This window comes from Phalacrocorax carbo, chromosome 10 (genome assembly GCF_963921805.1).
Source record: "Phalacrocorax carbo chromosome 10, bPhaCar2.1, whole genome shotgun sequence".
In the NCBI taxonomy this organism is placed as follows: domain Eukaryota; kingdom Metazoa; phylum Chordata; class Aves; order Suliformes; family Phalacrocoracidae; genus Phalacrocorax; species Phalacrocorax carbo.
The window spans coordinates 1,329,101-1,352,772 of NC_087522.1; the positions used below are offsets into that span (position 1 = coordinate 1,329,101).

Genomic DNA, 23,672 nt, shown 5'->3' on the forward strand with positions numbered 1-23,672 from the left:
TGCCAGCCACTTCCCTTTTAGGCAGGACTCCAGGAGCGAGACCAGCGAGCAGCTGGGCGCGGGGTGCCCAGGCTTCACCACGCTCGCCGACTGCAGCTGTTTGACACCTTGCCTGCAACCACCAGCCCAGCCACTGCTCCTGCCTCCGAAAACTCCTCCTCGGAGCAAGGAATGAGTAGGACCCTGCAAAGGATGCACTGTCACACCCCGGCATTAGCGCTGGAGCTCTGCCAGGCACGAGGCAAGACAAGTTCAAGCTGGTTAGTGAGAACCTCCAGGCTTCAGAAATAGCTTTGGGGAAGTGATACTACAGATGATGCTTCAGGGCACACACGGGGACTTCTCGGGGTGCGGGGCCTGGTACTGCTTTGCTGCGGCAGCTTCCTGCTCTCCCACGGGCGGCGATGGGACCGTGGCCCCGGCCGGGCACGCACTCGACCAGCGGCTCGGCTCCCGAGGTCCTCGCCGAGCCACAGCGCTAAAATTGCCCCAGGGACCGGGGAAAACCAAGGGCAAGCTAAGCACGGCATTTCTGGACTGGACAGAGTCTGGAGGCCTTTCCTCCATCACTCAACAAGTCCGGGGAGCAGAAGTCTGCTCTCACTGGATCTCCTTCACCTCCTGCGTGGTCCCGCTCGCCCTCCGCCCCAAGCGCAACCCGACCTCGGCTTCCCCAAAACCAAGCCCACAGGAACAGCCTGTCCCAGGCCTGTGCACTGCCATCTCCCCTTGTTTTAATTTCTGTTCTTCTGCCTTGATATGAAGTCATGTGTTGAAATTATCAAAGAGCTGGAAATGAGTCAGCACAGTAAACCACAGCCTAAGAATGTAACTAATTAAAACTATTCACTCAAGCCAGCATGTTCCAACATACTCAAGACCCTAAACAAAGCCAATCGCATCAGTGGGATGCGGCACACGGCCCCAGTACGTTGGCTCCCGTCTCCTGCAGCAGATTGTACTAAGAATGAGTTGCACACCGATGCAAAAGTGAGGGCTTCGCTACCCGGGGACCGCGTTCCTCAGAGATCAGGAGATGGATTTTGAGAGCTTTACTTCAGCCTCCCAGACTACAGAAGTCACGCTTCGGTTGGGGGAACATCTGAAGCCATTACCAACCCACCAAGGGGCGGAGGGCAGAGAGCAGCGTTTGCACAAGACTGAACAAACGGCGACTTGGACACAGCAAGTCAAACCAGCACCAGAAGTGAAGTGTAACTCATCCCTGGTCTGCGCAGGATGAGCAAGGAGGAGTAGGTCAGGCAACTGTTTCCTACCTTTAATATATTTATCCTCCCACTCTCTTTCGTAGAGGTGGGAGTGTAATTTGCTCACCAAGACTAAGAGACACCGAGGTCACACAGGCAGATGACGGCAGAAGAGGGATCGGAGCCCACGGCATTTCCCAGGCCCAGAAGCAATGCATTAGCCGGGTCTGCTGCAGCTCCCACCGACCGGGAGGACCCAAACGCTTCACTGTCACTGAATGATGCTGCTGGTGTTAGGGAAATGCTATGCAAATAAATGCTGGGACATCCATTTGCAGAGTAATACCCACAGGGACAGGGCTGAAAGGCTAGAAAGAGAAGAGTGCGTTGCTGTCAGCGTACATGGGCGTCCCACACGCACAGCAGCGGCGGGAACAGGGCTGCTCCGGTCCCCCCCCGCAGACGCAGAACCCAGGGAGACGCGCCCCCCCCACCGTGAACATCGCAAGAGGAGTCGAGAAGGCACCTTCCGGACACCCACGGACACCCACGCAGGCTGCCGGGCCAGCCTAGTGGCTCCTTATGCACCAAACCCACCCGTTACAGGGCACGGGAGCAAGGCAGAGCGGAAGCATTTTAATCACGGGCTTACATGAGTAAAAAGCATTTAGTTAAAGACCTCTCTGCCGCAGAGAACGTTTCCTTTACGCAATTGAGATGGAGTATGAGAGCACGAAACCAAATCCAGTAAGTGCAGCGGAGGTGCAGCAGGCGAGGCGGGCAGCAGAGCCTGCCAGCAGGCACCGGCCCCCCAGCACAGAGATGCTATCGGCCCCCAGCAGCGCACACACAGCAGCGGGGCGGGGGGAGAAGTGCAGGAGAGTGATTTGTGAGAATCTGTAGCATTTCTTCGGCATTAAAGTACGGAGATGCTGAGCGCTTTATCACAGCACTTGTCTCCCTCCCAACCAAGTAAGAGAAAACAAAGATCCAAGACCCTGTAATGGACCTGTTATTTAATAAATACAAGTATGCAATAAGACCTGGCTTACGTTAACAAACTTTGACAGGAGATAACTAACCATCCCGCTATAAGCGCAGCAAGAATAACATCAGACAATTAAACGGCACTTCTAAAAATAGACTACCTGACCTGCTACCACTTCTGACTATCAATCCAGCCTTCCCTGCAGAGAAGCTGCTAAAGTTGAGTCAAACCTCAAAATACTACCTCAAAATAGTTGTTCTCGCATCTGACATGGTGCCGTGTCTGTAAGCGATCCACCCCTTCCTCAGTTTAGATCACTCAGAAACTTTCACAGAAAGTAAAATCACCGTGTGTCAGGGCAGAAGCAGAGAGAGACAGATATTGATTGCGGTAACAACAAAAGCTGTGGAAAAGGTCGCAAAAAACCAGGGCTGCAGCCAGCTGGGGCTTCACAGCGAGAGGCGCTCGCAGCTCGAGAAGCGGCGACGGGGAGGGAGCAGGCAGAGCGCGGACATCGTCATGGTCGCCAGCGAGCTCGAGCCACCCTTCAGGAGGTTTGTTGAGAAACGAGGAGTTCAAAGCCTGAGGAGTTCATCGGTTGGCGCCTTCCGTTACTTTCTGTCAGCCCACCAACCCCAACGCAGGCAGACACGGTGCGGCGCAGCCCCGGGAGGGACTCGCCGCCCGCGCGGGCAAGGGGGGCTTTGCCCGCACCCGCCCCGCAGCCTCCCCGCTTCGAGCTCGGCTACGGGAGCGCTGCGTTTCGCGCCGACGAGTTGCATCGCTCTTGCTCCGCCGGCTGTTGAGGCGCGAGGTCGGCTCTGGGCCGCAAGGCAACGGGCGCCTTCATCTCAGGTTTTGTAACTTCTGCCCCACGTTGCTTCAGCCAGAAAGCTGGACGCGACTTTTGCCTTCTAGCTCTTCCGACAACGGAGGCACAGACTGAGCCTGAAGAAGCGCGTGCGGCTTCGGAAGGAGCGGCAGCAGCCCCACGGGGTCGCGCTGGGCTAGGGCAGCCTGCCGCCAAGGGCGCTCCGGCGGGAAGGCAGGGCGCTCCGTGGAAGCGAGCTAAGCTGTGCAGGAGAAGTTTTTATCTGGGTACGACAACACCAGACAGGCTGGACGTCACCTTCGCCAGACACACAGATGAGTTACACCATGCCCCAGCTGGCCACCCAACAGAGCGGGGTCCTGAATCGGTCGCATACACGCAAATAAACTTCAAAAAAATGACCATTTTAAAGACCTAGCACACACCTGAAACGTGGGGTTTGGTTCTTCACTTGTCTTTAGGGGTTTTTTTTTTCCCCAAAGACTGCACTAAAACCTAAAGGGTGATGAACAAAAGTTGAAAACTCAGGTTCTTGATGCGATTGAGCACAACGCTGCAAGGAGCAGGGCTGCACGGCGAAGCCTCCAGCCGCTGCAGCCCAGGGACAAGGTTCAAGAGCCCCCAGGCCACCCAATCGAAGACGCTGCCCATCAGAGGACACCCCGGAGCGCCCGGCCGCCGCGGCGCACCAGCGATGCCGGGGCAGAGGGAGCGTGGTGCCCGTCACACCCAGAAGCGGAGCGCGCTGGTGACAAGTGAACGTTGTGCTGCTGCATCCCACGGACAAAGCGCTCGTGCCGGCCCCCACCGGGACCCCCGGCAGCCACGCACAGCAACACCCCCTTCTCCTGGTGTCGGCGGCTCCAGGGACCCATCCAAAGCACACGAACGCTGCTCATGGGGGGCCAGGGGTGACCCCTTATCCAAACTAGATCAGGAACACCCCAGCTCTGCAAAGAGACTTTTAAGCAGCTCTTCCAAGGCTACTCCAGCACTCCTGAACCTGAAAGCTCTCCCAGGTCCTGTTCTTTAATCTTTCTGCTAATAATTTTCGTTCCTCTGCCAGTAGAGAAAGTCATTTACAGGAAATTACTCTATGGTTTCCGTGTTACTTCAGCACAGCCCTACTTACGAAACCTCTGTCTGGGCCAGGGAGCTCTAACATGCACCCAAGGAAGGGACCAATGCCAATAAAACTGCCCTGCCTGGATTTGCCACCTCCTGTCCAGTTCACCAGCACCCCCACAAGCCCCGTACCACAACTTCCAGCCCTGCTCCCAGCTGTGGCCGCGCAGAGGAGCCCCTGGGCTGATGCTCTCGCCGCTGCCAGTGGGCTGCCCTGCAGACAGGACCTGCTAGCAGGAACAGCACGGGCCAGAAAAATAAAGAGAAATGGGGACTATTTCCCTTGCAGAGGGTTGTGCTTCCCCAGCAAAGCCCCCCACGCGAAGTATTATAAAGCTTTAGGGAGGGGGTACGGGCACCCCACGGCCGGGGGGACCAGGGCTGGCGGATCTGAAAGGACAGGCAGCGTTAACGCAGCGCAGGAGCCGGAGGCTTCGCAGGAGACAAGCAGCATCCTGAACCGCTCCCCCAGCTCTTCTGCATGAAACAGGGTAATTATCATGTCCTTCCTTCCCCCTCCAAAAACAGTTATAAGGCAGTGGTGGGATGTTATTTGACAGCACAGCTGAGCTCCGCTCCTCGGGAAGGGAGACGTCATGGGAACAGCATCACGGCGCACAGCACCCAGCATCAGCCGAGGAGCCCGGGTGCTGCCATGCAGGGGCCAGAGGCTCCAGCCAAGCTTCCCAATCATTGAATACAAAGCAAATGTGTGGGTTTTAGTCAGCCTCTGCTGTCTGAGGGGACTCTGCCATCAGATCCAACTGTCCTTGCAGACTATCAGCCCCGCCGCAGGCTGCCCACCTCGCTCCCACCCGGAGCTCATCCCCTCCAGCATCTGCTTCCCTCCACTGCAGCAGAGGGAGGGTTGCTAGCTGCACGCCCCAAACAAACATTAACAGCTTCAACAACAACAGAAAAATTGAGGGTTTTTTTCAGGACATAAACTGCCACTTTCCTCAGCTGTTTCGGCACGGGTTTGCTACGGTCTCCTTGGACACAAGCCCTGCTCCCTGGTTTAGCAGCAGCACCGATGCTCCCGGCCGGCTCTGCTGGAGGACACACGTGGCTCCCGCTCGCAGCGACGCCGAGCCACGAGCCTCCACAATTAAGCTGCTTGTTTCGGTGTAATGGCTTGGCAGTTCGCATACAGCAGGGCCTGGACAGCAAATAAAACCTCAGCAGGACGAGACCTGAATGTGCAATAACCCCATCAAAGGGGAGCAGCTGTCCTGACAGGCAGCCACCTCCAGAAGGCCACTGCAGAGCAATTAGGAGGAGTCCAATGGTCTTGGAAGAAAGATGAGATACGAGTCTTTTATAGACATCCATCGGCCCTCGCTCGTTAGAGGAAAAAGCACACGAAAGCCAATAAACAGGAATTTAAATGCGAGCAGCAGGGATCCATTTACAGACACCTCCATTACTAAAAAACACAAGCAATTACGCAGTGACTGCCCAGTGTTTCCAGCACAGAGGCACCCACCCGTGAGCTCCTCCACGTTTCAGGGTCACGTACCTGTCCCAGAAATTTTATGAATAAAAGTGTTCAAAGAAACGGTTTGACCCTAGCTCTCCTGCAAGTTCAGTTTTGGCCTTGTAATAAATGGACAAGTAATAACAGCTCCTCGAAAATCATGGGGTATTCTAACAGCTAGGAAATCACGGTCCTGAGAGCGACCGTCTCAGGGACCGAGATGCGCACACCTCAGGTCTGGCTAAAGCCCACCAGCATTTTTGTTTGCTAACTGTGTTCCTGAAGCCAAAAGCTTTAGCACCCCATGCAAGTCAGGGAGCTGACAGCTATTATTTTCGGAGTCTCCATATGGACCCACTGCAGCATCTTGCAGCTCTAATTTAGGGCACAGACTGGCTTGGAGGGGATGGTTGTTTCCACCCCCCCAGGTCCACTGAACAACGGAGCGTGTCCCCAGCCGGCTCCAGCAGCACGGTGCTGCGACACCGCTGGACCCTGCTTGCCCCCGCAGAAATAAAAGATGAAAAGGAAAACACCGGCCGAGAACGTGCATCCCAAAAATATATTCAAGGAATGAGTTTCTTTAGGGGGGGGTGGAACGTGCTTCCCCTTGTGCTGCCGAGGGGACCATCCTGGGGAGCCTGCCTTCAGCACCCACACGGGACCGCGGTGCCCTTTCAAAGGGAGAAGGCGCTTCTTTCTCCTACGTGTAATGCAGTTTTGCAGTCACACGCACCGCGCGCCCCGAAGGCAAGAAGGGCAGGAGAAAGGGCACCGGCACCGCACAAGTGCTCGCCGCACAGCGGGAGGGTCCCCCGCCGCAGCCATGCACGTGCAGAGGGAGAAGCACCACGAGCAGACCAAGAGCTCTGAGCCCGTTGCGTCCCCGCAGCCCAGGGCGGCTCTGCCACCCGTGCGTGCCCACGCAGCGCGTGGGTGCAGCTGCAGCAGCTGAGACCTCAGCTGGAGACCCCCCGTACAGGCTCGCGCCAGCCGTCCTACACCGAGGACGCTGGTCAGCAAGGGACAAGAAGGGATTCTGCTCCAAAGAGAGCAACGGCCACCCAGGCAGCCGAACACCCCGAGGGGGCCGGGGAGTTCCCACCAGCGGCACTATCAAACCCAGGAGACATCCGACAGCACCACCTTGCCCTGCCTCAGCAGTGCCGAGCAGCGGGCGACGCAAACCGGTCCCACTGCGATGCCACGGGGACTGGGTTCTGCTCCTGCCGTCACCCACACCAGTCAGCGTGTCTGCGGGCTCCTCGGGGCCACCAGCCTCCACGCCCCTGCCCCAGCCCTGCCTTCCCCACTAACCAGCCGCAGCCAGCACCACCATCCAACTGGGCCCGCTGCGCCTTCCCGAGCATCCCAGCGCAGGGGCGAGGACGGCGGCACAGCCTGACACCTGGCAGCCCTTTGCTTCCCCCTTCAGAAGTGACCAGATCAGCCACGTTATTTTGAACCCTCTCTAGATGCTGACATACCACTGCTTACTCACATGATTTTCCTCTTACTTTTTAAAGAAGTATTCTTGTTTCACTCTGACATGGTTGTAGAAAAATTACAGCCAAGCAGGCAGCGATAAGGGAGGAACTTGCAGCAGAGCTGCAGAGTCTGAAGCACCCAGCTGCCGAGGCTCCCGATTCAGGAATAAGATAAGTCACTGCGCCCCACGGCTAGGATGGGGCCCCCACTGCTGCCACCCAGCCCGGTCCTGGGGCTGCACTGGGGATGCCGGGCAGCCCCTCCACCCGCATCAGAAAAGGCTTGCTGCCTTCAAACCCCCACGGACCAGGAAAAGGTCGAGGAAAGGGCGAGATGCTCAAAATTACAAAGTTGCTCGCATGCGAGGAACGACGGAGGGGGCTGCACCCCCACAACCTGGAGGTGGGGCAGATGGAGGACGCAACAAAGCCTCCAAAATCCTAGCTGGCGTGGCAGGGGTGAGGGCTGGCTGTTCTGCCTCCGCCGGGGCGAGAGCTAGGGCCTGCCAAACAAAACCAGCAAGGGCAGGGGCAAAAGCAAACCGGAGAGGGAACAGAGCTTGTTGAGGCCGCGGGAGAGCCGGGAACGCCTCGCTTGTGCGGGTTACCTCTGCAGCCCTCCCTCGGGTAAGAGCGGAGTGACGGCGCGAGCCGCACCAAGCCACCAAAGCACAAGCTGCAGGGCGTAAAGTTCATTTTGGTGGCTCTGAAGTGGAGCATCTGAAAGGAATTCGCAGGTAACCGCTGCGTTCGGTGCTCCTTTACAAGAATCACGGCCTTATAATTTCTGCAATTAGAAAGGGAGTTCTTCTACCGCGATCTAAAATAGAAGTTTTTGTCACAAATTACTAGCTTTCACTCCCCTCAAACCTGAGCTTAAACCGAAACTTAAATGGAAATTTACAGGAGAATGAGAAAGTGAGTCAGTCTGCCCTTCCCAACAGTCGTTTATTTTCATCCTCTTGGACTCAGTTAATAGTAACACCAGAGAAATTAAGTTTCTTCCAAATTTACAGAACCCAGAACGGGGGAGGCGGTTTTGGAAGGGAACTCCGCCGCGCCGCGGACCACCGGCAGCACTGGGTCTGCCGCCGGCCGGGGATGCCGTGGCCTTGGTTTCTGTCCCCATCCAGGCAGGCATGCCAGGAGGTGGCGGGGGGTTCCCCTCCATCCCACCCCCTGAAAGACCCGTCCCCCACCCAACGGCAAGGAGGTGCCGGCAGCACATCATGTCACGTCCCATTTCTCCCCTCCACGCAAGCGAGCGACTCATACCGGGGCTTGGGGAAAGGGCTAAAACCTATGGAAAAGGTAAGCCTCTTGCCTAGGAACTTGCAATTTGGGCCATCCCGTAGCCAGGTGAAGGCAGAAGGGATTTTGTCTTCTGAAGCGTGGCACGCCAAGGCCAGGTCAGCTGGAGGTTTCTGACTTGCATTTGGGAAAGGAACAGCAACCACCTGCAGCGAAGGCTTAGCAGACCAAAGGAAAACAATCCTCCGGCGATGCAGGCTGGAAAGACCCATGCAGAAAGCCTCCCCAGCAAGCTGAGGAGCTGCTCAGGCGGAAAACCAGCCCGTTTCTCCACAGCCCAGCTGAGCGGGGGGTCCCAGGGCCGGCCTGCAAGCCCCCTGCCCGCTTCTGCTGCTCTCCCAAGAGGCGGCGGCACGTGGCTGGAGAGACGGCCACTTCTGCCCGCCGTAAAACCCTGGCGACACCCAACCTGCGAGAGTCCTCATCTGTTGGGTAATACAGATGCAGGGGGACTGGAGCAACAGCCAGGCCACGGTTACGGAGGTTTGTTCTCTTTTTGTGTTGGCAATGCTCAGCATCGCCTTGTGCAAGCTGACAGCGCCCGCAGAAACAAAAGTTCCCGGAATGTATTTCAGAGCGCCTTATTTTCAACTAGCAGCAGAGCTGACATTCAGAAGACATGCTGCAAAGCTTCCTACCCCGGTACATGTCTCCTGAGTATTCAGGTCAATAGAGGGACTGCTGTTAGAGGAAAGGAAAAAAAAATCCTTTTAGGTATATAATAAGGGAGAATTTAATTCTGCTCCAAGGTTGAGAGAAGCAAGCCATTTGTCATGCAGTATTTGATGACAGTACTTGTCCACAACCCAGACAAGCATTCGCTTCCCTTCCAGCAGAACAAGAGCAGCAAACAAAGGAGTTCAAACTCCAAACTGTTTGGCACCAAGACAGATATTCGTACACTTTCAGAGAAGGAAGAAATTTGAACTACGGTTTGAAGTTATTTTAGAAAAATTCTCTACGAGGGTTTAGTACTCAACCAAAATGCAAATCACCATCATGGTTTCCTAAGCAAATGAGCTATTGTTACATTTTTTCCAGTCCAGCAGCATCTTGCTCTGAAGATGTAATAGCAGCCCTACTGAGCAGCAGCTAATTAAAACCGTTCCTCCTGCCAAAACCCCAGATTCAGAGTCTCTAAATGACCCAGTAAGCGAGACTTTTTCCACCTCAGAAGCCCTAGGAGACTCTAGGTCAGAAGCTATGCCCTTACCACCGCTGCGGCTGTACATCTGCCGTGCCCTACCCACCGACGGCGTCTAGGACAGAGGTAACACGGACTGATTTGCAGCTCCTCTCCCTGCTGCTCCTGGACACGTGGCAGCACGGGGCGGCTCCAGGCACCTGGAGAGACCTGGAGGACAAGGGGCAGCCCCAGGGGACGTGATGGCAAAGCAAGAGCAGCACAAGCTCTCTTCCACCAGCCAGCTCCTCCGGCTGGGAGGGGATGGCGTTAGGATGGTGACCCAACGGTAGAAGGCTTCTGGGACAGAGATGCGCCGGCCTCCGAAGAGGACGGCTCGCGGGACGAGCTGCCAGGCCACGAGTGCGTAGATGTGGATGTCCGAGACAGGCAAAGCCCCCACAAGCAAACCCTGAAATCAGCTTCGCAGCTGCCACGAAGGTCACTTTGTTTTACCCAGGAGAATAACTCGCTGCTGTTACAGACCTACAAGCCTCATTTCCAGAAGAGCCTGGCCCTGAGGCACCTCTCCATCAGAGAGAAATGAATAAGACAAATTTGGAAGTTAATGGACTGAGCTATCGGAGACGGTCCTTAGACGCACGATCACACAGATGTGAATTACTTCAGTTTCACAGCCATTCCTGGGGCAGCGAGCTGCCAGCAGCAGAACCTCCCGCCGCAGGCTGCGGGTGGGAAAGCAGCAGAGGCGTCCTGCTCAGCCCCGCTCTCCCCTCACATGCAGAGATGTCCCCTCTACTGGGCACCTCTACTGTTGCCAGAAACTCTCCACTGGCAGTTACAGCTGTTCACAGAATCCCAGGCTGGCAGGGACCTCAGGGACCATCTAGTCCAACCTTTCTGGGAAGAGCCCAGCCTAGACAAGTCGGCCCAGCACCCTGCCCAGCCGACTCTTGAAGGTGCCCAACGTGGCCGAGCCAACCCCTTCCCTGGGGAGATTATTCCAGTGGTGACTGGCCTCACTGTGAAAAATGTCCCCCTCGTGTCCAATCGGAATCTCCCCAAGAGCAACTTGTGTCCATCCCCCTTGTCCTCTCCATGGGACTCTGTGTGAAAAGGGAGGCTCCGTCTTCTCTGTAGCTGCCCCTTAAGTGCTGGTACATGGGGATGAGATCCCCTCTGAGCCTCCTTTTCTCAAGGCTGAACAAACCCAGCTCTCCCAGCCTAGCCTCGTATGGCAGCTTCCCAGTCCTGTGATCATCCTGGTGGCCCCTCTCTGGGCCCCTTCCAGCCTGGCCACATCGTGTTTGTATAGAAGGGACCAGACCTGCACACAGCGCTCCAGGGGTGGCCTGGCCAGCGCTGAGCAGAGCGGGATGGTGACTTCTTTCTCTCTGCTGGCGATGCCCTTTTTGATGCAGCCCAGCACCCTGTTGGCCTTCTCGGCCGCAGCAGCCACTCTTGCATGAGAGCACACTTTGATCAGCGTCACCCCCGCCCCCCCACCCCCAAAAGCAAGTTCCATCGAACTCACCAGAACCCGAGCGAACATGGAGAATTTCAGTCTCTCCCTTAAAGACTGTTTTCCCAAAGCAGCCCATAAAGCAACGAAAAACGAAGCCTGTAACAAATCTACCCTCCATCATGACGACATGGCAGAGGTTGCTCCACAGCAAAGTCAGTGTCAAGCTCTGACATAAATAACCATCAATAACCCATTTGGGGGATTATTTCAAGCTGTGCTTAAATCTTCCATCAGTACGGGAAAGGTGACAATGCACTGACTTATCCTGAGCGATAGCCACTGCTGGGGACAGAGGGGCTCCAGCACCGGGCCCGAGGCTGAAAGCAGCGAGCGCCACGGAGACCACGCCGCCGCTCCCGCAAGCTCGCCGGCACGGCGCGGCTCTCCCTTCTGCTGCTTGGCGGGGAGGATGCATCGGCCTCCGAGACCAGGCACACGGGTCGCACCGCCTTTATCGCTTAGGCAATCTTTCTCCTCCTGGCTACTCGAGGTTAATGGCAAGTTACGGACTATTTCCAAATATTTTTTCCTAAAACAAGCTAAAGCAGAAGTATTTAGTGTAGCGAATGCAAAGAAAGAAAAGAAACCTAAAAAACAAATTACTCAGCCTCTTGGGGTAGGCACAATATTAACAATCTTGACAAGCACCATAATTTTGCTTACAAGGCAAGTGTTAACAGTCCCCGCCAAGTAAAACACCCAGAAGTAATGATCTCTGAATCAGCCTCTCTCCAAACCCTTGCACTGATAAAGGCAACAGATCTGGAGACGTGGTAAATAATGACTTTGCACTGCGTCAGGAGCTAATCCACTCAGTGATGCAAATTAAATTCGTGGGCCACTTCCCCCTCACTCCAGCTTCTTACTGATATTATAAAACAATCTTCGCACTGACTCCTGACTTCATAGCTCTGTCACCGAGCAAAGTTGCCTTCAGCCATTCAGGAGAGCCAAGACGACTTTCACTCCTCTTCACAACCTCACTTTCTCATTCTTCTGCTATAATTGGAAATCATGAAAATGCATTTGTTCATGTGCTGAGAGCGTCAACTATTAAATGTGCTTGCTGTTCAGACCGTCAGAATAAAGGTATTTAGCTGTTCTCTCCAAAGGTGAGGCTATTACTGTTGCATCATTTCACATGGCAACAGAAGACGGGGGAGGAATCTACCGGCATGATCAGCTAAAACGCACCAGCATCACAGCGTGAGGAAGAGGAGCGGCTGAAGGCTGAGATTCAGCCATCAGAATCTTTTTTAGTTTCCCTGCTGCTGACTCAATACCGAACGTAGGAAGACCACATCAGAACCACAGGAGAGCAAAGTTTTTGAGCCTGACCCCCACCCGAGAGCAGGGGCAGAGCCTCCCCGCGCAGCCAGCTATGCCGTGGCCCTCGAGAGCACGCGTGCTCGCCCTGCTCTCCGCACACGTCCCCGCTGAAGCTGCCGGCACAGCGGCTCCGCACCCCGCTCAAGCCCAGCTGCTCCCAAGACCTCCCTGCAGAGCCACTAATTATATCCCCCCCCCCCAATCTCCCCAGCCACCCCAAACAACATTCACCCGGCTTTTCTCCTGCTCAGAGCTAGAAAGACTTTCTCTCTCAGAAGATTGCTCTGAGGAGCGAGCGCTCCCACCCGAAGGGGAAAGCTCACAGCAGACTGACTCTGTGGAAAACACAGATTTACCTGGATGCAGGAGAGCCCATTTAAGGGGGAGTTGCACTGTAATGAGTCTCAGGTTAGCAAGGCCAGTAACTTGCATGTACTGGAGCCTACGAATATTGGGTCTTTTGGCAGGCGTTGCCTGTCCGGCTGGGATTAGCAGTGAGTATATTCTGCTTGTCATATTTAAACAAGATGTATAAATCTGGCACAAAAGCAAGACCAAATATGGAAGCAAATTATTAAACCAACAAGATGTAACTCAAATGCATTAGATATTCAGCTATCAACGTGCATCAGCTGGGGCAGGAAGGCTTGTGCTCCTGTGCTACAGAAGTTAAACTCTGAAAGCAAGAGGCTAATGAGGTTACAGGTGTTCACCCCAAACACTGATTTGAGTCTCACACTAGAACTGTTTTGGGTGGGGGTTTTTTGGGTTTGGGTTTTGGTTGTTTTTTTTTTTTTTTTTTCTTTTTCACATGATGGAAAGAGCAGGACAGCTATAAACAGCCGAAGAAGTCAGCCCAAATCCCTCAGAAGCAAACAGCTTGAGTAGAGCCGCAATTAAGCCTCACGTCAACTATGAGCCACGAAGAGCTGGCCAGCCAACACGCCTGGTTTCTGAGCGCGCACGCCATCGCCGTCAGCCCGCGAGCATCCCCCTCTCAGCTGCCGCACGCCGGCAGATACACTGTGCAGCAGCGCAGGCATGCCGGAGGAGCAGCAAGAAAAAGAATCATGCCTTCATTTAAGCAGCATTTATCAGCCCCTAACAGCAGAGCAATGACTGCCACAGCCCAGGTCTGCCCAGCCTTGGAAGGCTTCCAGCGAGGCACCTTGTAAACAAGAAGAGAAAGTAACTTCCAGTAACCTCATCACAGGAAGATGACAACAAGTCCTATTCCAGTTTGCAACGAGCCTTCAAGCGCAGGGGAACCGTCCTGAAGCGATACAAGCGCTGCGGACCAGCGTGCGGCCGGCAGACGCTGCCCATCGCGGCCGGCAGATGCTGAGCCGAACGGCAGCACGCAGCTTCCTCTGCGCGGCGATGCTGCAGGAGCAGAGCTGTCGCCTTCCACAAAACGCATTGTTTCCTCTTACAGGGAACCGGGACCAGCCCTTGGAGCGACGGCGAGGGCTGACTTACTGTATAAAGCCCTGTAAGGGCTCGTCTTGCTTCCTCCCATACCAGTGAATAGTTAAATAATACTGAAAGGGGAAAAAAAGCACTGCTGCTTGCAAGTTATTGTTTTAATTATACAGAATTCAGGTGGCCTACTCACAAGGAGAACATTTTAATTTATTGTATTTTTCCAATGGAGCCTGGTCCAAGAACAGGACAGATAAATCACTCACAGCCTGTATTAAGGTAATCAGAACAGAGAGCACGGCATTGCTAACACAAACAAGCCGTGAGCCATGGAGATTCCCCTCTCCCCGAGGCACAGCCCGCCTCAGCCCCTGCAGCACCCCAGGGCGACGCACCCGCCCCAGCACGGCACAATGCCGGGCACCCCCAAGTCCTGCTGCTCCCTGAGGAAGGGAAGGTTTTTGCTTGTCCCCCTTCTCCTCACCAGCAGAAAAACCCACAGAAATATTTCTCGTGGGGCAGCAGCTGTTTTAAGAAGCAACAGCCTCCAGCCATCTCTCTGTGCATGGCACTGGGGCCGGCCAGGAGCGGCACAGAAAAGCCAAGGAAGCTGCTCGGCCGGAGCCGTTCCTTGGCCGTTTCAGTCGAGCCTTGGCCACGTGCCGGGGGGCGAGCAGGCGCTCGGGGTCCGCAGCGGGGCAGCTCCCCCGGCTCAGCCCGACAGCCGCCCCTGGAAGCTGCGGCAGTAGCTCACCGCAGCCGCTCGCTGCCCCGCAGCCCTCAGCTCCTTGGGATGAGACCACTGCGGGGGCACAGCAATCCCCGGGGAGGGACGCCGCGGCTACGGCCCCGCGTGGTGCCCGCAGGAGGCCTTGTCATCCCGGTGAAGCGAGCCGAGCGCTCGGCTGCGTCCGTCCCCGCGCGGCATCGGTGCAACTCGCACGAGGAGCGGCTCGCGGCTGGGGACGCTGCCTTCCCGGGAAGGGTTACAGCCGGCACAGCTACTTCTGGGAATTGCTCCTGCTTAATACGAAGCATTTGGCTGCTACCGAGCACCACAAACTGGAGCTTTCTTATGTTCCCCACCCCTCCGGTGGCTTTTGTGGAAGAACGGGCTTCTCTGCGAGGGCTGCCCCAGACTGGCAGGGCAGGGCCAGCCAGGGTCAAGTCTCTGCCGGTGTGAGCCTCTTCTCTGCTGGGGCAATAGCCTCTGAGCTTGGGAGGCACCCCCTAACCCTCACCCTGATGGGCTGAAAAGCTCCGCTGAGATTTGCACCTCCATCAGGTCACTGTCCGGAGGACTACAGCATTTACCGCATCCATTTTACATCCCTGCCGGTACTATTGTCCCTCCGCCGCAAGGGACTCCTGGCCAAGGCACAGCGGCCACCAACACCAACCCCGCGCTGGCGGGACCGTGGGGTGGGGAAAGCAGCCTCGACCTGACATACCTGCCTCCAGAGGAGAGAAACCCCCATGGCTTGGAGTGGGGGAAGCAGCAGCCCACAGCTGTCCTTGCCCCGGGGAATATGAAACCCAAGGGGTAGCCCCCGTTTCTAGGTACCCTAGCGCCGTGCCTCAGTTTAGGTACAAGATTTCAGCGCGGTGCCTCGCTCCAGGGCGTCCTCACAGGGGTCCCGCTCCGAGGAGCGCAGTGGCTCTGGCTCCAGTAAGAGTTCCTGCTAAAACCTGAGGCACAGGGCAATGCCAAGCCGCGGGATGGACGAGTCCTCTGCCGCGCTTTGGTTTCTACAGCATCATTTAAAAACCCTGGAGGGTCTGCGGAGCACTTGGCACCCTCTCCTCCCTCTTCCCCTTGCGCAGCTATCAGGGACAGCGTGCACGTCGGTCATCGGCAGAGCGAAGGGTATTTGTGCCAGGAACAGGCGAGGTGATGTGAGAAGACAGCAATGGAAACCCGGGGCTGCATCCAGGACCGCTGCACATGGACCCCTGCTTTTCTGCGTTTGTTTCTATTGCCTTTTTCACAGGGCTTGCCCTCAGCAATCTGTCTCGGGTTGCGGCCCTTGGAGAACGTGAGGAACGTGCTGCCCAGTTACCCCTCTCCTACAGGGAGCTTGTTCATCACCTTTTCTAAATGGCTCTAATTTATGGACTTTCAGAATAACGATTCATGAAGCCACGCTAGAGGAATTAATCGCACAGCACTGCAAACGCCCTCCGCTGCTGCTCTGCGCTGTCCTTCATGCTGGAGCCTTACCACAGGCATAAAAAGGCGACTAGTCCACAGCTCTGTGTTAATGTACAGCACTAATCCTCTGCACAGCTGGCTTCTGCAGGGAAAAAATCCACCCAAACATTTCTCTGGGGCAAAATCCCATCCCACCCACCATTATAAGCATCCCTTCTCCTTACCGCACACCTTTGGTTCAGACCAGGGGACGACGCTTTAACATTCCCCCTCCAGCTGTACGCTTTGTAACGACCTGTTCCAAGCAGTTCTGCCCTGAACGAAATTATGGGCACAGGCAGAAGTTCATTCCTCAGGCACGGTGATCATGCAACTTATTTGCTGATAAATCCCAAGGGGACCGGACAGCACCTTTATCTTTAGGTTTTTGCCTTTTCAAACGCAGTCGGAAGAACGAGGAGCCGCGCTTGCTGGTCGGGAGGGCGGCAGCCCACCAGAAGGGCTGCTGCAACAACTCTGGCCTGATTTTCTAGACTATCCCCTGCCAGTTACCAGAATTCACACCAAGTTTTGAGAGGAGATTCAACCCCGCCTTCTGTTTTACACCAGGTATCAAACCCTCAAGGTCTTGCTCTGCTTTGCGGCCCCAGCATCTTCTGCTGGTGCTGAGACAGGTGAGCGTTTGCCCACAGCATACTGCTAGTGGCAGGATGCCCTACGCATCCTTCCAGGAGCCCGCGTGCTGGAGGAATCTGCAGGACCGCATGCGAGCGAGCTGGCGGACAGAGAAATGCCCGTACTGTTTGCTGAGAAGGCTCCTTAGAGACAGCCCAGGCATTGAATTCCACTGGAAGACTCGATACCCGGAGGATAATCACAGCTGAGGCTCGTACACCAGCATGGTTTAAACCCTGCAGGGGAGTCACAGCTGACAGACACCAGCGAGACACGGTGCAAACCCTCCCACCACCCCCAAGGTGCCCAAACCCCCCTGGGGCCAGCTCAGGGACCCTCTGCCCAGCTTCCCAGTGCTGCGCTGGTCAGCAGCAGATACCCCAGGATGGAAACAGACTGCTTCACTATCGAAGGCTAAGATCATTTTAGGACGACAGCTATCTCGGGAGATAAGAAAGAAAAATCTACCATGCTAACTGCGAAGGGGGAGGGAAAAGAGAAACCACTTCCACTCAGAAACTCAGATGAACCCTTTTGCTCTGTAAGGAGACGCTAACAGGGCTTAACACATCAAGCGATCCCCGCTGAACCCGGCGGCCACCGACCCTGCGCCGCACGGGGCTTCTGCAGCCCCAGATCTCCTTCCCCAGCTGCTCCTCTGAGCTGCCGGCGTCCAGCGCAGGGAAGGGGGGGATCGGCGAAGCCAGCTCAGGCTGCAGGCTTTAAAACTAGACCTTGAAGGGGGCTTGATCCTTCGACCAAAATGTGAAGTGCCACATCTTCCCATTTTCCCTGTCAACTGTTTTTATTCGCACTTCTGCGGAACCACCGACCATCTGGTGCCGTGCGGGGGGACCAGACCAACTTCCCCTTTCTATTTCTACCTGCTCCGACGCGCTGCCCCAGCGGCCGGAGAACCGGGCTCCCGCCGCCCCGGGCTCCGCGGCTCCAGCATCGAGGATTGTATTGTGCAAGGCGCGCAAAAATCCTCCAAAATTATGTTTCCAATTTCTGCGGCATTATATAATTAGCACCATTTGTGTTGCAAAAGTAATTGCAGTAACATTTTTAATTAGTCTATTTGAACACTAACATTTCTCCGGCGTGCATAATATGTTGACACGAAATTACGGGGTTTGAGGCAACTCCGGATGATTGGAGTTTGTTTTGCTTTTGTTTCTCGCTCGCTTAATACCGTCAATGAAAGCGCGCGCTGAATGCCTGCGTGAAGTTAATGGCGACAAACCAAAACCCCTAGCAGCAGCACGAGCTGCAGTTGAGACCAGAGCTGTTACGGGTTTCACTTCCGTCTGGAGGGCAGCGAAGAGGTGGGGGAAGGAAGGGTGGGTTTTGAAGGCAGATAGCAAGAGAGAAATGCTCGCTTGAAAGGTAGGGCCTGCCTGACATTTCCCGGCTGCTCCATTTCGGTATCAGACATTGAATTGTGAAAACAAAAAAAAAAACCACAAAAAAATCAAAATTTGCAGGACAGGGAGAAGAAAGCCTGGAAGAAGGAATTTTATTTGGTATGAAGTTGGGAAAGAGATTAAATCTGAAGAGTATCTTTGCTTACAACTCACACATTTCATAACCAGGGATAGGAAATAAGCCTTTTCTCCAGAAAAGTTGCTGCATGAGATCTAAGCACCCATTCCTAATGATGCTTTACTCTTTTTCCTTCCCCTCTTAAGGAATCAAGATTCTTCTTTCCAAGATCTTTTCTACTTACACTGTACACGCGAAAGCAGTAACAGATGCGGGTTATTTTCTGCTCCTAGGTGAGAGTCACGTTACATGGCTCTTCACCTCCCCGAGCACCTCTTCCCCTGCTCCTCCCAAGCTCCCCAGGTGAAAGCCCGGCTGCTGCAATGGCAATTCCAGGTTAAACAGACCCTGCTCTCGGTGAGGTGCCCCCCTCGTGCAACCTCAAACGCGGCCGGTGCCCTGACCTGCAGAGGCACCCACAGCCGCTTGGGCAACCGGAGAAAGAGCCCCCAAGGAACACGAGCAGAAAAGACAGAGAAAGCTGCCAGTTCCCAGAAGGGCACATTCCGAGAACGAGACCAAGAATTTCACTCTCGACAGCTTTCAAACCAGTTCCCTTTCCTTTACCATCCTCCAAGCACTTCTTAAGTTAGAACCGAGACAGCCAAGCCATCAGCTGTAACTTAGCCACACGTCATTCCCCCACCGAGGCAGCCTGCAGATAACGCGATGCTGCTCTCTCCCTCCTCGTGTATTCCCTGGTAATGGTATCGGGCAGATGGAGCTCGAAACCCAGGAAGGGGGGAACACATACACCCCTTTTTCTTTGCTATTTATGAGCCCACATGAGAGCTCGCACAGCTTCCAGCTACGACGGATCGTCATAACAGAGGCAGAAAGCCCCCTCCGAACCCCAAGCTGACACACAGCCGGTGCACGTCGAGCTGCCCCCAGGAAGAGTTTGTCTTTCTGGCGTTTCGGGCGCATCCGCAGCCCTGCAGGCTTCCGACACCCACAACAGATGGGTAATTTTTTTGTTAACCTGCAAGAACGAGCCCCGCTCCTCGGGGCCGCCTGCGCACAGGCCTCCTGCTGCCCGGCACGGAGATGCTTTCTGGCTCTGAAGAAAGATGTTAGCCCAGGAAGTCTTAAGATGCATAGGAGGATAAGAAGAAGATTGTATACCAGGATAAGAAGCAGATTAGCAAGCAATTAAGTGGCATTTGTGGTATCCATTAGTATTTCAAGCTACAAAGAGTCAGTTTCTGCTAACTTCCTGCCAAAAGTCACAAGTAATGAGCTAATTAACAATCTAATTATTGCAAACGCCCCAGAAAGAAATCAGGGCACAGGTGAAAACCCACTTAAAGCAAGCATGGCAGTAGGAAACAGCTCAGAAACGAGACAGGTAGGCGCCTCAGCCACATCTCCAGCCACCCCCACTGAACGATAGGATAAAATACTTGGGGTAGTTGTTAAAGTTGAATTATAGCTGCATTCAGTAAAGGGAGAGCTAAACACTGCAATCAAAGCTCACTGCAAGCCCTGTAGAGCTGACGAAAAAAGAACCCCTAAACAAAAGCTAACCCTGAGGTTTTTATCCTTCCACCTATTTACCAAGTGGAACAGCGGCCGCAGCAACAACCTGGGGGGCACAAACCCCAAGCCCAGCGCTGCCCGCCAGCAGCGGCGGTGCCCGGCACTACAGCGGCTCTGGTGCAATAGCACGCCCTGCTCGGGGGGCAGGAGCGGCACGCGGTGCCAGCCCCGGCACCCCGAGCTCTTCCTCCCGCCGCGGAACCGCCGCTCTCCCTCCCGCAGCCTCCCGGGGTAGCTGTGATTTCGAAGCAGATGGCGAGCGGTAACGACTTCTAGCTCGCGCTTGACTTTCCAACCTGGAAGCGTTCTGCATGGAGACGCGGCGTGCCTGCCGCCGCGGGGCTCCAACCGCACGGCGCCTTCGCTGCAGCGAGGAGCGCACCCACGGCACCTCGCTAACGGGAGCGCTTTCACCCGGGGACCTCGCAGAAGGGGAGGCATGCGAAAATCCACAGATGATTGATTTGGGGAAGATATTTGGGGTAAATATTTGTTTGTTCTATGCACTGCAGTCCGCAAAATTTCCTGTTGCAGTACAGTAATGTGGGTTTCACGACTGTAATACCAGAATAACCTGGAAAGTGGCTTCTTAAGGCAGAAAGGTGTGTTATAGACCGGTCACGCACCTTTGGAGACACCACGGAGCGCACCGCGCTACTGGCAATCCTGCAGCCACGGAGGGGCTCCTAGCCAAGAGCCACAGTGCAGGATTGCGCTCTTTAAAATCTACTAGATGGTGGAGGGGCTTCCCACTCGGGGACCAATTGCCATGCGTTAGCAAGTCTGAGGCCACCTTCGTGGGTCCCATTTACTGACCCGGCACTGAAGAGTGATTTAATACTGGTTAAAAACATTTAAGGGTACAGCGTGAAGCAAGCGCACAATTACAGGTCTGGGCAATAGCTCCTAACAGCCGGGAGAGAGCCCTGAAAGGCTCAAACCATCTGATACCGAATGCTATAGGGAGAACTGAGCAAAGCACTAGAAATGATACAGGACGAAAGAAAAACCCTGCCCCGCTAGCAGATGATCCCCACCAGCTTTTCTAGCACGCTTCAAATTTCAGGGGCGTTGTGTTGGCACAAACAGGCTTGGCGCGACGCTGCCTGCGCCATAAGGAAAGTCGGCGAATTAACGGCTGGGTAAAGCTGGGAAGACCCACAATAAGACATACAAGCTGCACAAGACTCCCCTGAGTAACGTGACTGAACTGCCCATGTATGAAACCTCAGGTACCAGGGGAAGCTGTGACCTTGAGTAACACCACTAGCACACGTTTTAGTCTCCACATCTGCTTTCCTCTGCTTGCCAACACCAGCCCAGGCCTTGAGGTGGGGGTCTGGGAGGAGGCAGGGAGACGCTTTTGGTATTTTAAGGTTTAGTCCTAAGGCAAGCGTTAAGCATGAGCAGCAGCACCAGTTCGATTGGGCTGGACTTAACACTGCTCATAGGAGCGTCTGCAGAGGTGCTCCTGAGAGCAGCCACGACAAAGCCCTCCTTCCTGCGGCCGCTCCAGCTGGCAGAGCTGCCGTCCCACACCCGGACCCACCGCGGCACCCCGAGTTTTGGTTCTGTGCCACCGTAACCCGGGGGGTCCCTTTTCTGCTTTGGATACAAACGAAGGCTGCCAAGCCGAGTTGTTTAGAGCCACACAGCTGGTTTATTCTCATGCAGAGTACCTCAGCTTGGGGCACAGACACCCGCCAAAATAAAGCTCTGCCCAAATACTCATAAGAGCAAAATTTCACTGCCAGCGACTGCAAGCACCAGCCCAGTTTGAATCCCAAGCCCAGGCTTAAACCTCACACCACCGCTGCCAGGATTAGCTAGGCTATCTGTGAGCATGTGCAACCTGCAGTTAAGCTAGCTGAAAGAGCACCAAGCAGCCAGATAAAGCCCAGTTAATTCATCCTAATTTCCTGAGGGGACATCATAAATCCTTGAAGAGCCCCTCCAGAATCCCAGCCTTATCAGAACAAAGAATTCGGGTTGTAGTAACCCAGAAGCTACTGCAACATATTTTGTGTATAAAGCCTCATTTTTTCCCCAGTAACACAACTAAGCCATTCAAGTTCTTCCAGGCTGCACAGTTACAGCCTCGGACTGCCACCAAGCCAGGGCGCAGCCGGATTGCCGTTAAAAGACACGTTTTCACGTTAAATACGTTACAAGAAATAAACTTCCCTTTGCCTTTTTCGGGGGTATTTCTCTGAAGTCAGGGGCCCTTATCTCTGGTAACGAAACCCGACCGGCTTAGAAGCACCGACCAGTTGCTCGGTTGATTAAAAAAATGACTAAGCTGCTCCCCCGGCCTGGGCACGGCGGGTCCCGCGGGGCTGCTGCCCACCAGCGATGCTCCGCGGCCAGTCCCGGGAGCCCCCCAGAGCCCCCCCAACCCCCCCTCGGCAGCGCGACGCTCACCTTGACACTGGAAGCCCTGCTTGCCGAAGCCCCTGCGGAAAGAGAGGCGGCGTGAGGCACCGCACCGGCCCCGCACCGCACCCGCCCTGCCCGGCGGGGCCGGAGGGGGCCCGGGGGAGCGGGGGGAGCCGGGCCGGGGGGGTCCCGCCGGGCCGGGAGGACCGGAGCGGGTATACGGGGGATCCCGGAGCGGCTGAAGGGGGGATCCCGACGGGCCGGGTGTACCGGAGCGGGTGCGGGAGGCGGGAGTCGCGCCGCGCCAGAGGTCCCGGAGCGGTTTTGGGGGGGGTCCCGGAGCTGGTGTGGGGGGAGTCGTGCCGGGCCAGAGATCCTGGAGCGGGTATGGGGGGCTACCGGAGAGAGTGGGGGGGGGGTCCCGCCAGGCCGGGGGTCCCGGAGCGGGTATGGGGGGTCCCAGAACAGGTATGGGGGGGAGGTCCCGCCAGGCCGGGGGTCCCGGAGCGGGTATGGGGCGTCCCGGAGCGGGTGAGGGGGGGTCCCAGAACAGCTATGGGGGGGAGGTCCCGCCGGGCCAGGGGTCCCGGAGCGGGTGAGGGGGGGTCCCGGAGCGGGTGAGGGGGGGTCCCGGAGCGGGTGAGGGGGGGTCCCGGAGCGGGTGAGGGGGGGTCCCGGAGCGGGTGAGGGGGGTTGCCCCGGGGGGTGGCGGTGGCGGTCGGGGGCGGGGGGGGATGCTCACCAGATGAAGTCGGTGCAATGGCTGCAGAAGGTGGGCTGCTTGAAGAACCTCGCTGTGAACTTGTGGTTCTTCACCTCGTGTACGTTCTTCTGCCGCAGGGCGCCCTTGCGGGCGAAGCGCACCGGGCCCTCCTCGCCCTCGGGGCCCGGCGCCGCCGGCGGCTCGGCCATGCTCTGCGCGGGCCGCCGGCTGCCTTCGGCTGGGCTCGGCTCGGTTCGGCCCGGCCTAGCTGGGCCCGGCCCGGTGCGGTGCGGTGCGGTCCGTCCGCTGCAGCGGGGCCGGGGCTGGGCTGGGCTGCGCGCGGCACCGCTGGGTGCAGCTGGCGGGAGGCACCGACACACACCCGCGCCGCCCCGCCCCCTCATCTACATAACGCTTCCGCCCCGCCCTTCATCTGCATAGCGAGCCCCGCCCTCCCTTCGCGCCGCTCGGCGCATAGCCCCGCCCCCCCCGCTTTGCATGCTGATTTGCATAGCGCCGCGCGGTGGGCGCTGCGGGGAGCGGTGGGCGGTGCCGGGAGAGGCTCCGCCCCCCCTCCGCGCGCTGCGCCTCATTTGCATACAGCACCTGCATCCCCCGGCCGATGCCGGCCCGGCCCCGCGGGGACCCCACGCGTGTCGGGGGGCTGCGGGGTGACCGGCGGCGGGCCCCGGGCCCCAGCGGGCGGAGTGGGGTCGAGCGGGGGTCGGGGGCGAATAAGTAATTATAGTTACGGCAGAAATAACGGTTAAAAAAAGGAAAACCAGGGAAAACCTGTCCTCAAGTCGGTCGCGGGGGCGTTAGTGCCGGATGGAA

General features: G+C 56.3%; 1 protein-coding gene across 2 annotated transcripts in view; it reads right to left on the bottom strand.

Moving 5' to 3' along the window:
- The window catches only part of PRKCB (protein kinase C beta), a 141,458-nt gene extending 118,223 nt beyond the window's left edge, over positions 1 to 23,235 (bottom strand). Inside the window, exons 1-2 of one of the 2 annotated variants that reach the window (XM_064461327.1) lie at positions 22,878 to 23,235; positions 22,181 to 22,212 (exon numbers count right to left, since the gene is read on the bottom strand). In XM_064461327.1, coding sequence (XP_064317397.1) covers positions 22,181 to 22,212; positions 22,878 to 23,047 — 202 coding nt within the window. In that variant the 5' untranslated portion in view covers positions 23,048 to 23,235. The remainder of the gene's footprint in view (positions 1 to 22,180; positions 22,213 to 22,877) is intronic. The other variant, XM_064461326.1, reaches the window with a different exon arrangement.
- Between the last annotated feature and the right edge of the window lie 437 nt (positions 23,236 to 23,672).